At 48.7% G+C, this 12,067-nt stretch overlaps 1 protein-coding gene across 6 annotated transcripts in view; it reads right to left on the reverse strand.

Moving 5' to 3' along the window:
• Ccdc57 (coiled-coil domain containing 57) overlaps positions 1 to 12,067 on the reverse strand; it is a 94,865-nt gene that overhangs the window by 61,078 nt on the left and 21,720 nt on the right. For all 6 annotated transcript variants that reach the window (XM_026780252.1, XM_026780250.1, XM_013347578.2 and 3 more), the window contains 7 exons: positions 10,111 to 10,212; positions 9,832 to 9,989; positions 9,626 to 9,700; positions 8,211 to 8,411; positions 5,091 to 5,249; positions 1,975 to 2,137; positions 1,334 to 1,468 (listed from right to left, as the gene is read on the reverse strand). In XM_026780252.1, the coding sequence (XP_026636053.1) occupies positions 1,334 to 1,468; positions 1,975 to 2,137; positions 5,091 to 5,249; positions 8,211 to 8,411; positions 9,626 to 9,700; positions 9,832 to 9,989; positions 10,111 to 10,212 (993 nt within the window). The remainder of the gene's footprint in view (positions 1 to 1,333; positions 1,469 to 1,974; positions 2,138 to 5,090; positions 5,250 to 8,210; positions 8,412 to 9,625; positions 9,701 to 9,831; positions 9,990 to 10,110; positions 10,213 to 12,067) is intronic.

Here is a 12,067-nt window from a genome sequence, read left to right on the forward strand (position 1 = left end):
TTACATGCTGGTGTGTACAGGTGTGCCCGTGTGTCTTACATGCTGGCGTGTACAGGTGTGCCCATGTGTCATCGAGTCCAGGAGCAGCACTGGATGACTCTGTAGATTTAGGTCCCTGTGGTCACACGGCAAGCACTTTGCCAGCCGAACTGTAACCCTATCCCTTCAAATATTCTTATGTTCGGGGTAGACGGGGTTTGAGGCAGGGTCTCAATATATAACTCTGGTTGTCCTGGAACTCACTATGTAGACCAGGCTGGTCCCAAACTCACAGTTCTTCTGGGATTAAAGGGAGGAACTTTAATTCTTTACCATGCCCGGTCCTTGAAATATCTGTAACTATGGCCAAGCCCATTGCATGCGACAGAGGGAATCCTGCCTACCTGGTCCTTCATGGCAACAGATGCAATAGGCAGAGAAACGAATCAATGAGGACTATTGGGTAAGGAGGTAGAACCAAGGGAAGTGTGTAGGGACTTTATAGGGTGGAAAATGCTTGCCGGAAGTGGACATGGTACAGTCTCTCATCAATCTCACTGCTCAGGGTGCTAGGACCTTCACTTTACCACACTGAGGGGTGAGGACACCTCAAAAAAAAAAAAAAAAAAACCCAGCAAGGGAAACAAAACCATCTGCAGGCCTTGGAAAATGCTATTTCCTGCCTCTCTCCATCTAAGGCTGCCTCTAGGCCCCCCAGTCCCCGAGCCCCCGCCCTGAGCCCTCCCAGCCCCTCTGCCTAGGAATTTAGTCCTGCTAACAACTGCAACAGCTTAGGCAGACTGGTCTCCATGGCGGTATCCACCTCTATGAGGAAGAGACTTGGGGCCAGTGCAATGGGTTTATAGATAAAGATGCTTGCTTGCAAGTCCAGAAGTCTGAGTGAGGTCCTCAAAACCCACATAAAAGTGGAAGGGGAGAACCAACTCCACAAGTAGCCCTCTGACCTTCGGATGCTTGTCATGGCTCCTCCAACAACAATAATAAATAAAGATAAAGTTAAGAGACGGAGTTAGCAAATTAATGGTCTCGGGAGGTAAAGTCTGAGCATTTAACTATGAGCGGTTGGGAAGACTCAACTAGTCTCGACACTGCCCCCTAGTGTCGAGTGGCGCCTTTGGATGTAGGGGTGGAGCCTCGAGGGCTAAAGAGCAGGGAACTCCTCGCACTGGAACGCCCACTAATGCTGTAAAGCTCTGGACTTGCCCTCGTTGGGGCAACTGCCATTGAGAGGGGCTGGACCGAGAAAGTCCTAGCCGACCTAGTAGACACGGAAGAGACTTCCGCAGCTGTGAACGGAGGGAAGGAAGGCTCTTCAAGCCAGCAGAGGACTCACCTGTGCCTCCTGTCCGGGGACTAGCCCGTGTGTCCGCAGAGTCTCCACGGCCTGGTCTCGTTCCAGTGACACAGCCTTCAGCAACGTCTCCTGCTGACGCAGCGCCTTCTCTGTCTCCTGGAGCTTAGCAGCAACCTGGGGAAACGTCCATCAGTGGGCGGAGACCAGCACCCTCCTGCTAGAGAGTGGACAGCAGGAGCAAACGCACAGCCACAAGACAAGATTTACAAGCAGCACTCAGAGCGCTAGGGCCACCTAGTGGTGGGGCAGGACTTTATGTTCAGCTATGGTACCGAGTTTGTCCTGGTCAGCACTCTCAAAACCATGCCACAGCTAAAGGAAACAGCTCATACAGTGAATACATTTGGAGATAGGGCAGAGACTTATTTGTACTCAGATTGGCCTTGAACTTGGGATCCTCCCTCTTCCCCAACCCCAGCAACTGGGATTACAGGGCCCCATCACTGCACCAGTGTGGCTGTGAATCACTGCTATAAATTAACTGGTATTTAAGGCTTTGTGTTTTCTGAGTTAAAAAATAATATGGCAAGGGCCACACCCATCTTCTACAGTACTGCATAGACACCACACCATCTTCTTCAGTACTGCATGGATGCCACACCCAGAACTAGCCAACACACCTGGTCTCTGGCCTTGGTCAGCCCTTGGATCAAAGTCTCTGATTTCTGGATCTGGTTTCGCTCAACATCATCGCAACGGCGCTGCCAGTCTAGACCCAGCTGCACCTGGTCGCGCTCCAGGCTCTGTTCCCTTTCCACTGCCAGGGACAGTTGCTGCTTGTACCTATAGACACAGTTCAATGTCCCACATTGTGAAATATTTTAAGATGTGTTACATTTGTTTATGCTGTGGAACATTTGTTTTAATGATGCAAAGATGTGTTACATTATTTTATGTTGCATTTGTTTAACTCTGTGAACCTGTGTTACTCTGCCTATCTAAAACACCTGATTGGTCTAATAAAAAGCTGAATGGTCAGTAGCTAGGCAGGAGAGAGGATAGGTGGGGCTGACAGGCAGAGAATATAAAGAGGAAGAAAAATCTGGGAAAAGGAGATGGAGGAGCAAGAAAAGGAGGAGGGACTCCTGGGGCCGGCTACCCCGCTACCAGCAAGCCACAAAGTAAGAAGTAAAGAAAGATATGCAGAATTAGAGAAAGGTGAAAGTCCAGAGGCAAAAGGTAGATGGGATAATTTAAGTTAAGGAAAGCTGGTTAGAAATAAGTCAAGTTAAGGCTAGGCATTCATAAGAAAGAATAAACCTCTATGTGTATTTATCTGGGAGCTGGGCGGCAGGTCCCTCAAAGAGCAAAGGACAAAGAGCAAAAAAATCAAACTACACCATGTTAACTTTCTTTCCTGAGGTCTCTTCAACATGAAGAGCAAAGGCAGAATGCAGGATGAGGGGATGACATGATGCTCTTCCATGTCCTTCCCATCTCAAGTGTAGCTTGTGTTGAGGTACGGGGAGAAGCTTGCTTGCCTATGGGAGACCTGGAGGAACACTAGCACCTGGGGACAGGTGAACATAATGGGCAGATATCAAAAGTCTCCAAATGCTGGAGAAAACGGTGCTGGAGGGAGGTGGCCACACTCAGTAGAGAGAACCAGTGTGCAAGCAGGGAACTGAAGGTGTCACAGCTAAACCAGGACTGTACTGTAAAAATCCCCTGAACAGAGAAAATTGGAGCATGTGCTACTGGAACACAAAAGCTGAAGGAGCAGGAGGAGCCGAGGGTCCATGTCAGACAGCAGTGAGGACAACGGGGGCAAAGGCGCCTGGCTATACTGGTACAGAACCCAGCACGACCAGTGAGCAGCCGGCACAACCCTAAATGCAGCCGCACTCGACATCAGAGCTAAAGACAGAGCCGAGAGGGAGCCTAAGCACAGTTATTCTCTTCTCTAACTTACAGAACCCGTGGGCAGATCACTAGGACATGGGAGACAAGAACACTGTTAGCCACCAGAGTGGTACAGGTGACATTTTCAGAGCCCAGACTGCAACAAAAGCATGCTTTATCCCTTAGGGCTACTTAGCCAGCCATCAGGGCAGAGCACATTCCAAAGCCACGAAACAGATCGCAGAGGAAATCAATTGTGCAAGGTGCATTCCACATGCACGGCCAGGTTAGGTCAGAATCGCGGACAAATGGAACCTGGGACTAGAACATCTCCTGGCCAGAGAAGAACATACAAGGAGACTCTGTATTTCTGCTGAGCAGACCAGGATTCATTGGGTGTGGCTAAGCTGTGTTTGAAAAGAAACTTATACCACGAATCGTATCTGATGGAAGGAAGGATGCTCAGAGTAAATCATCGTGGCTCCACTGTCAGGATCAATCAGATCCAAAGGAAATAGAAGAAAGTAGTAGTAGAACTGAAAACAGTTGAAAAAAAAACAAATCAAAAAGCTGGTTCTTCACAAAGATTTGAAGATCGATAGACCCGATAAGCCCATAGTGAGGCTGGTTGGGAGTAAAGGGGAGGTCCTAAAATGCCCAGTGCGTGAGCAAGAGGGGCACACACAGCAAGGTAACAAGAGCCAGGGATGTGCAACAGTGAGATGAAGTGGACAGACAGACACAAAGAACAAAACGAACAGAAAAAGTATCAGAGAGGAAAAAAATCTTTAAAAAAAAAGAGAGAGAGAGAAAAGAAAAAAAAAAGGCAGCTAGTTGGGTGGTGGTGCACGCCTTTAATCCCAGCACTCAGGAGGCAGATGCAGGTGGATCTCTGTGAGTTCGAGGCCAGCCTGGTCTCGAGAGCGAGTTTCCGACATCTGGAACTGTTGTCACACAGAGAAACCCTGCCTTGAAACCTGCCCCCCCTTCCAGAAAATAAAAGGCAGCTACGAACTCAAGCATCACAAGACTACTGAGTATGCCGGGCGGTGGTGGCGCACACCTTTAATCCCAGCACTCGGGAGGCAGAGGCAGGCGGATCTCTGTGAGTTCGAGACCAGCCTGGTCTACAGAGCTAGTTCCAGGACAGGCTCCAAAGCCACAGAGAAACCCTGTCTCAAAAAAAAAAAAACAAAAAAAACAAAAACAAAAAACAAGACTACTGAGTATCAAAAAGAATCCACAGCATCCTAACCTCAGTGATGAAGACACCAGAGTCAAAAGTCACACTTAGACGCCCAGTCCGGGTGGGCAGCAGATAGGAGTGGGGGCAGTGGGGGCTGCAGACCTGCGGGGGTCTGGGTTAGAGGGTAGGGTGCACGTGTCTGGTTACCCAGATCTGTCTTGTGGACAGGGCTTTACATCTGCCTGAGTCCTTACAGTGAACAGGGAAAACATTTTTAAATTTAAATTTATTTTCTTTCTTTCTCTCTTTCTTTTTCTTTCTTTCTTTTTTTTTTTTTTTTTTTTTTTTTTTTTTTTTTTTTTTTTTTTTTGAGACAGGGTCTCTCTATGTAGTCTTGGATGTCCCAGAATGCTGTGCTGTCACTGAACTCATGAAAGTCTGCCTGCCTCTGCTTCCAGAGTGCTGGGGTCAAAGCTAAAACACAAGCATGTTGAAGGCAGAGGAAGTGGCCACTCCTCAGTACCCACCATCCCTTTGGCTGCTTTCCTTGAAGCCCGAGATTCTTCATCTCAAAGGTGTCTGGGCATGCCCTCTTGGCTAGGATGTCTGCTCTCTTGACCACCACAATCTGCTTACATCTCTTTTACTGATCCTCCCAAGTTTCTTTCCCTGCAGTTCCAATCCTGAGGACCTGCCTTGGGACAGTACCTGTCTATGTCCTTCTGGAACCTGGCCACCTGTGCCTTGAGCTTCCCCTCTTCTTCCTGTAGCATCTGGACCTGAAGGTCTTTGGAGACAGCCTCCTTGGACATCTGAGTGATCTGGGCATCCCAGGCAGCTTTCAAAGCTGCCGCGTCTTCATGAAGTCTGCACGGGAAGAAGTGTGTGAATCCAGCTAGGTTCCCTTATCCTCCCTCAGCTTCTATATCGACTCAGAGGAATGCACACATAGCTGCCCGGTCCACGCAGAAAAGCACAGCATGGTTCTACTCAGTAAGAAACATCTAGCAGTCAACCACGTGAATGTTAACACCATTGACTATAAAGGGTTAAATTACGCAGAGTGGAGAGTTGATTGGCACCCACAGCCTATGGGACCGAGGATTGAGGAAGTGCCCAGCACAGCCCCCAACACATTTCTGTGGCAAGCACAAGTAGATTCCAGAGGCTGCTCATTAGCTTGGCAGTAAGTGTTGCTGGGACATTTTCCTAGGGAACACAGGCCCTCTTTAGGGAAGGCATTGTGCTGATCTAAGCAAGACCATCCCTCCTCAGAGGGACAACTCTGTTCCTGTCACAGGATTCACCAGGGATCATATCCCTGAGCACAGACCTCTTGAGCCAAGCAGACTGTGAGTAGCAGCTGCTTGCCATGCAGCTGCTTCAGAGTGAGGCCGCCCTCGATCACGGAACCCAGGATCGGTGTTTCAAACCTGGTCTGTGCCAACATCTCTACACGTTTTGGGAGTCTGGCTGTCTGTGCTGGTTATCTGGTACCGAGCAGACGGACCTAGAAATGCATACTTCGTCACATCTTGCCAACATCCCCAGCACCAGCACGGACACAGCTGGCCAGTGACCTGTGTCCACTGTAGCCTCCTCTTTGCACTCTACCTCACTCCCCAAGCACTCGGCCCAGATTGGGTGCCAGGCTATGACTGCCGCACCCTTAATGGAGACCAGTAGACACTGACCATTCCAAGTGAAGCAGGCGGGTCACCACTAAACCTGTTTTTATCCTAATCCTACGTGTTTACCCAGGGGTCCTCGAGCAAACCCACTGAGCGGGAAATCTGCTAAGCACTGAGGTTGTCACTGAAGGCCAGTGCGTGCTCCAGACAGAGACGAGAATGGTATCTGAACTCCCAGAAGTGAGAACAGTGCCCCGTCTGGGTAGTAATAACTCTTAATAAGCAAAAAATACTTAGAGATAGAAACTAAAAGATAGTTAAAACTGGGTGTGGCATATAATTCCAGCACTTGGGAGGCTAAGGCAGGAGGATTGTGAATTCCAGGCTATCCAGTACTATTTATATAGTGAGACCCTCTCTCCAAACAAAGACAAACACATGTAGTTTAAGGCTTCAAGAGGAGGCAGGAAGCAGCCAGGTTCCATGAGGTCCCAGCGTTGCAGCTACACTGAAAGGGGGAAATGCAACAGCAATGACACAGCACCCCACACCCACAGCGCACTGGGGCATCGCTGGCTCATCGAGGTGGCTGACTTGGCTCTTACCTCACTGATCGATCAAGAGCACGCTGGACTTAACCAAGTAACGTGGAATGAGCACTTTAAAGTACAACATAAATTTGTTTTTTGTTTCGTTTTGTTTTGTTTTTGAGATAGGGCTTCTCTATGTAGCCCTGGGCATCCTGGAACTCTGTAGACTAGGCTGACCTTGAACTCACAGAGATTCACCTGCCTCTGCTCCCTGTGTGTTAGGATTACAGTGTGTGCCACTATCATCTGGCCAATTTGTAATTTCTTATTTTTCTGTTTTGTGTATGGGTATTCTGTCTGCATGTGAGTGCTGAGGGTTGAACACGGATCCCCTGGAGGAGTGGTTAACACTCGTAACCACTGAGCCATCTTGCTAGCCCATGTGGAATAAACTTTAATTTCCTGAAACATCGTAGTTCTAAGATCTACTTCTTCCCCTAACAGAAACGTAATTTGGCAGTCATTTTCTGTTAGAAAAAAAAAGATTGAAATACCCCCATCTCAAAGACACACCCAGCTGCTAAGTCTGAGAGCATGACGTCAATGTTTCTACTGAACACGGTGTCCCCATGGCCATTTCCTCACCACCCAGGATGGGGGCGCAGGGCTGCACGCCCAGCGCTGTTACGACAGTCTCCCAGCTGACGAGGCACAGGTGGAGCAGATTGCCCAAACACTCTGGCCTGGATTGGATACTGAAGCACTGGGAAGCCCGAGGGAGGAGAGCAGAGGTCTCCCACACAGGCAAAACAAATGTAAAACCCAGAGCTGTGTGGTCCTCAAATTCCAGTTCTGTTCATATCCACAAGAGTTGAAAGCAAAGTCTGTAAGGGAGGTCGGCCTGCCTGTGCAGACAGCAGCGCTGTCCACGCTTAATAGGCCAGAGGTCGACCCTGGGTGACGCCCCCCAGGAGGTCTCTCAATGGGACCTGTGGCTCAGTATTATGAGAGGCTAGCTGGCCCATGAGTCCCCCACGGCTTCTGGAGATGGATGATTTGACACAATCACAGTGATTTAAAAGAGAGTGGCAATCTACAAACATGGGTGAATGCACCTTGGGGACTCGAGTCTCTGTGACAGGCCAGTCACAGAAGGGGCAGTGCCATACGATTACAGCATGTGCTGTTCCTAGGGTAGTAGATTCACAGAGAAAGCAGACTGGAGGCCGCTGGGAGGCTAGGGAAGGGGGGAAGCCAGCGCTATATGGGAACAGTCCCGCCAATGGCTGGCATCCGACATGGAGGCACACACTTGCAGTCCCAGCACTTGGGAGGTGGACGCACAAGGATTATAAATTCAAGGCCAACTAAGGTTATAGGGCAAGTTCTGGACCAACTTTGGTCAAATGAGACCTTGTCTTAGAAAAAGCAAAAACTAAAGACAAACTTTGTTATGTATACTTTACCACAAATAATCATAAATATAAAAACTACATAATTAAAAAGAAAACATTAAGAGAAATGGTTAGAAAAAAAATGGCCAGAAAGTTCCAAAGTCCCTCCCACCTATTGCATGCAATTTCCCTTGGTCTAAAATGGCCCATGCCTGGCCAAGGGCACAGGCACGCAGGGCTGTTGGGCCAGGCAGGCCAGAGGAAGTGGCTCACTTGTCAATAAGGGCATTCTTTTCCTTGGCATCATCAGCTCGCGTCCACTCGGCCCTGCGCAGTTGCCCCTCCAGGGTTTCGCAGTGGGCTTGCAGCTGCAGCACCCTGGCCTCCAGCGCTCGCAGCTGCTCTGCATGGGCGCTCTTCACTGCTGCCAGCACTGCGTCTTTCTCCCTGGCTTCACGGTCAAGCTCTTCATGTCTGGAACACAGGGAAGGGCCCCACCGGGGTTCACTCAGTGCCCTGCAGTCTCCAAAGTGTCTGCCATCTGTTCTCACACTACAGGATCCCCAACAGGATGCTGGCTTTACAGGAGTGACTTGGGGGTGAGCTTGCTCTTCCTATGTAAGCAGCTATTCTTAGATGCCAGGCTCCTGGATGCTCCCCAAAGCTCACAAGACAGACACCAAAGCAGTTCACAAAACACTCTTAACTCACCACTGAGACCGTGACCAGCCCATGGAGGGCATAGGAGCACTCACAGCTCATCACTAGGGTGGTGTGTTATCGCTACAGTTACTGTGTTTCCTTTGGAAGAGAAAGTAAATGATTCTTGCCCTGGGGGCTAAAACCCTAGAGCTGGAGCTTCCAGCTGAGCTCACTCATGGGGCCTCTCACCCCATCCCCAACCCACTCCATGGAGCAACCTTGTTGACTGTGCTGTTCCAGCACCTCCTGAACCCCACGATAGCCTGGAGGAGGGGCAATGTTTCAATGGCCCTGCTGAAGTCCCCACCTTGAGCCAACACACCACCTACTTCCTGGGTGTCCCAGACACCTTGGCAACAAGAAGCACCTGCTGCAGTTGGCTGGGTCCCAACCTACTCTGGTCACAGGCTATGTCAGCAGGAAAAAGAGAGCTCAGAGAATCTACATCCATGAGAATAAGAGGTGACTGCATCAACATGGTAAAGTTTGGGGCTACAGTCTAAAATTTATAGTTAATAAAACATTCAAGTTTTAAATGTTAACTTTCAATTTTTTAAATATTTATTTAGTGGTGGGCATTGTGTGAAGTCACTTGTGTGAAGTCAGTTCTCTTCTTTAACTGCATGGATTCCAGAGAGGGAACTCTGGCCACTCGCTCGCTATGGTGGCAAAGATTTTATGTACAGAGCAAGCTCACTCACCCATAAAAGTTAACTTTTAACTAAGGCTATACTTTTTAAAAGCCTGTTTTGGCACTGGAGATTAGATCCAGAATTTCAGGCATGCTAAGCTTGTGCTTTACTAATGACCTGGAGTCCTGGCCCTTAAAGAATTTTAAGTTTTGAGATGTTGAAAGTCTAACCCTCTCTGAGGAAGTAGAGCCAAAGCATCACGTGAGCACAGGCTACCCATCACAGGGCCCTTGTCGCCAGTGACTACAACCCAGACTCTCTCCCAGAGCTCCCCACCCAGGTACAAATACTCACTTCCTCCTGACGGTGTCCTCGGTTCTCTTACTGGCCAGCTGTACAGAGTGAAGCTTCTCCTCCAAGTCCTTTATCCTGAACAAAAACTGTATCAGTAAAGAGCAGTTACAGAAGAAGCTGAAGCAAAGAGCTGGCATAGCTAGGAAGGCAGGGCCACCAGGCTCTAGCCCTGATGGCCACAGTGCCTGGGAGGAGAACCCACGCACCGAGCATCCTTCACGGCCTCCAGATTCTGGAACTCCAGGGCATGGCCCTGTAGCCTCCTCTCCAACTCGATGTGCTCTGCCTCTGCCTTCTGCAGACTCTCTGTGGCCTGCGCCCCAGCTTCTCTCACAGCCTGCAGCTCTTTGTTCAGTAGCTTCACCTAGGAAAGTCCGGGGGTGCAGCTGTGGGAGGATGCTGAGGTGCTCGCAGCTCAGATCAAAGCTGGCAACAGTGAACTGGAGAGCTAGAAAGCCCGCCAAAGCCCCGGCAGGGACGGTTACCTTGAGCTCATGGGCCAAGACCACATTGCTCATGTCGTCTGCCCTCAGCTGGAACTCGTGCTCCCGTCTCTGCATCTCAGATTCAAACTCCAGCAGCAGCTCCTGTGAGTGGGGAATGAAGGAGGGCAACGACCTCAGACACCTCGGGTCAGGCTTGAGACCACGGTCCATCGTGAACCGCAGTGTCTTTATAGCACATACAAAGTTTGTTCTGCACGCATGATAGTTACCTACAGAAAACAAAGGCTTCCTACCACCATTCTTCAATATGTATCTTTATAGACCTTTGGTTTTTATTACGTAAGAATGCTTAATTTTAAAAGTTTCTGTCTGTCCGGGTAGTAGTGGTGCATGCCTGAGGTAGGCAGATCTCTGTGAGTTTGAGGCCAGGACAGTCAGAGCTGTTTCACACACACACATTTTGCTTGTGTGTATGTCATTTGCCTGCATGTATGTCTGCACTACAAGTGTGCCTGGTGCCCTTGGAGGCCAGAAGATGGCATCAGATTCCCTAGAACTGGAGTTACAGTTGGTTGTGAGCTGCCACATGGATTGAACCTGGGACTTCTGCTCTAAACCACCAAAACATTTCTCCAGACCATAGACAAACTTCTATCACTTTGTACTATATTTATGTAAAGCAATCTTCTCATTATTGATATCAAAATATCAACCAGCTCTGAAAAAAACTTGAAGATGCTTGATGTTCTAAGTATCAAGTAGTCAGCCAAGATTTCACCATTTATGTAAAAATAAACAAGCACATCCAATTCATTAGTACGCAAATTTGCTTTCTTTGTTAATAAATGGTCAAATTAAATGTAAACTAAAGTTTTCTTTGTCTTTGTTTTTGATAGGGTCTTACTGTGTAGCACTGCCTGGCCTGGAACTTACTATGTAATTAAAAATTTTTAAATATGTGTGAGTGTTTTGCCTGCATGTATGTCTGCACACTGCATGCGTGTCTAGGGCTTGCTTGCATCAGATCCAATGGAACTGGAGTTACAGTTTTTAGCCCCCACGTAGGTGCTGAGAATTGGACCCAGCTCCTCTGGAAGAGCAGCCAGAGCTCTTCATCGCTGAGCCATCTCTCCAGCCCCAGTAACTTGCTGTTTAGACCAGACTGGCCTTGGATTCAGAGATCCGCCTGCCTGTGCTCTCAGGTGCTAGGGCTGAAGGTGTGCACCACCATGCCTGGCGCCCAAAGACTGTTTTATTTCTCCACATTTATCCACTTGCATGTGTGTGTCTGCACGTGTGCACACCGTGGGGAGGTCAGAGGACAACTTGCTGGAGTCGGCTCTCTGCTTCTACCACGTGAGTTCTAGGGACAGAAATCAGGTTGGCAGGCTTGGCAGCAAGTGCTTTTACTCAATGAACTATCTTGCCAGCCAAGAAAGATTTTAAATTAACTTTATCTATGATTTATTACCAGTAACTGTGTGATTTACATTTCTATTTTATATACATATACTAATATATATCAAGCTACATAAAAATTTCTCAGGTAAGTGGGGCAGTGGTGGTGGTGCACGCCTTTAATCCCAGCACTTGAGAGGCAGAGACAGACAGATCTCTATGATTTCAAGGCCAGCCTGGTCTACAGAGTGAGTTCCAGGACAGCCAGGGCTACACAGAGAAACTGTCTCAAAAACCAAACAAATAAAAATCCTCAGGTAAAATGGGGCAATAAACGAAACCACTTTAAGAAGCCTCTCTCAGCCAGGAGGTGGTGGTGCACGCCTTTAATCCCCAGCACTCAGGAGGCAGAGGCAGGCGGATCTCTGTGAGTCTGAGGCCAGCCTGGTCTACAAGAGCTAGTTCCAGTACAGGCTCTAAACCCATCTCAAAAAACAAAACAAAACAAAACAAAAAAAGGAACCTCTCTCTTCTAAGGGAGAAGCGGCTCATGGGTGCCGCCCTCAAAGGGGCTGGTGTGGCTCCCTCAGTTGGGTCA

Source organism: Microtus ochrogaster, chromosome 7 (genome assembly GCF_000317375.1).
Source record: "Microtus ochrogaster isolate Prairie Vole_2 chromosome 7, MicOch1.0, whole genome shotgun sequence".
Taxonomy (NCBI): domain Eukaryota; kingdom Metazoa; phylum Chordata; class Mammalia; order Rodentia; family Cricetidae; genus Microtus; species Microtus ochrogaster.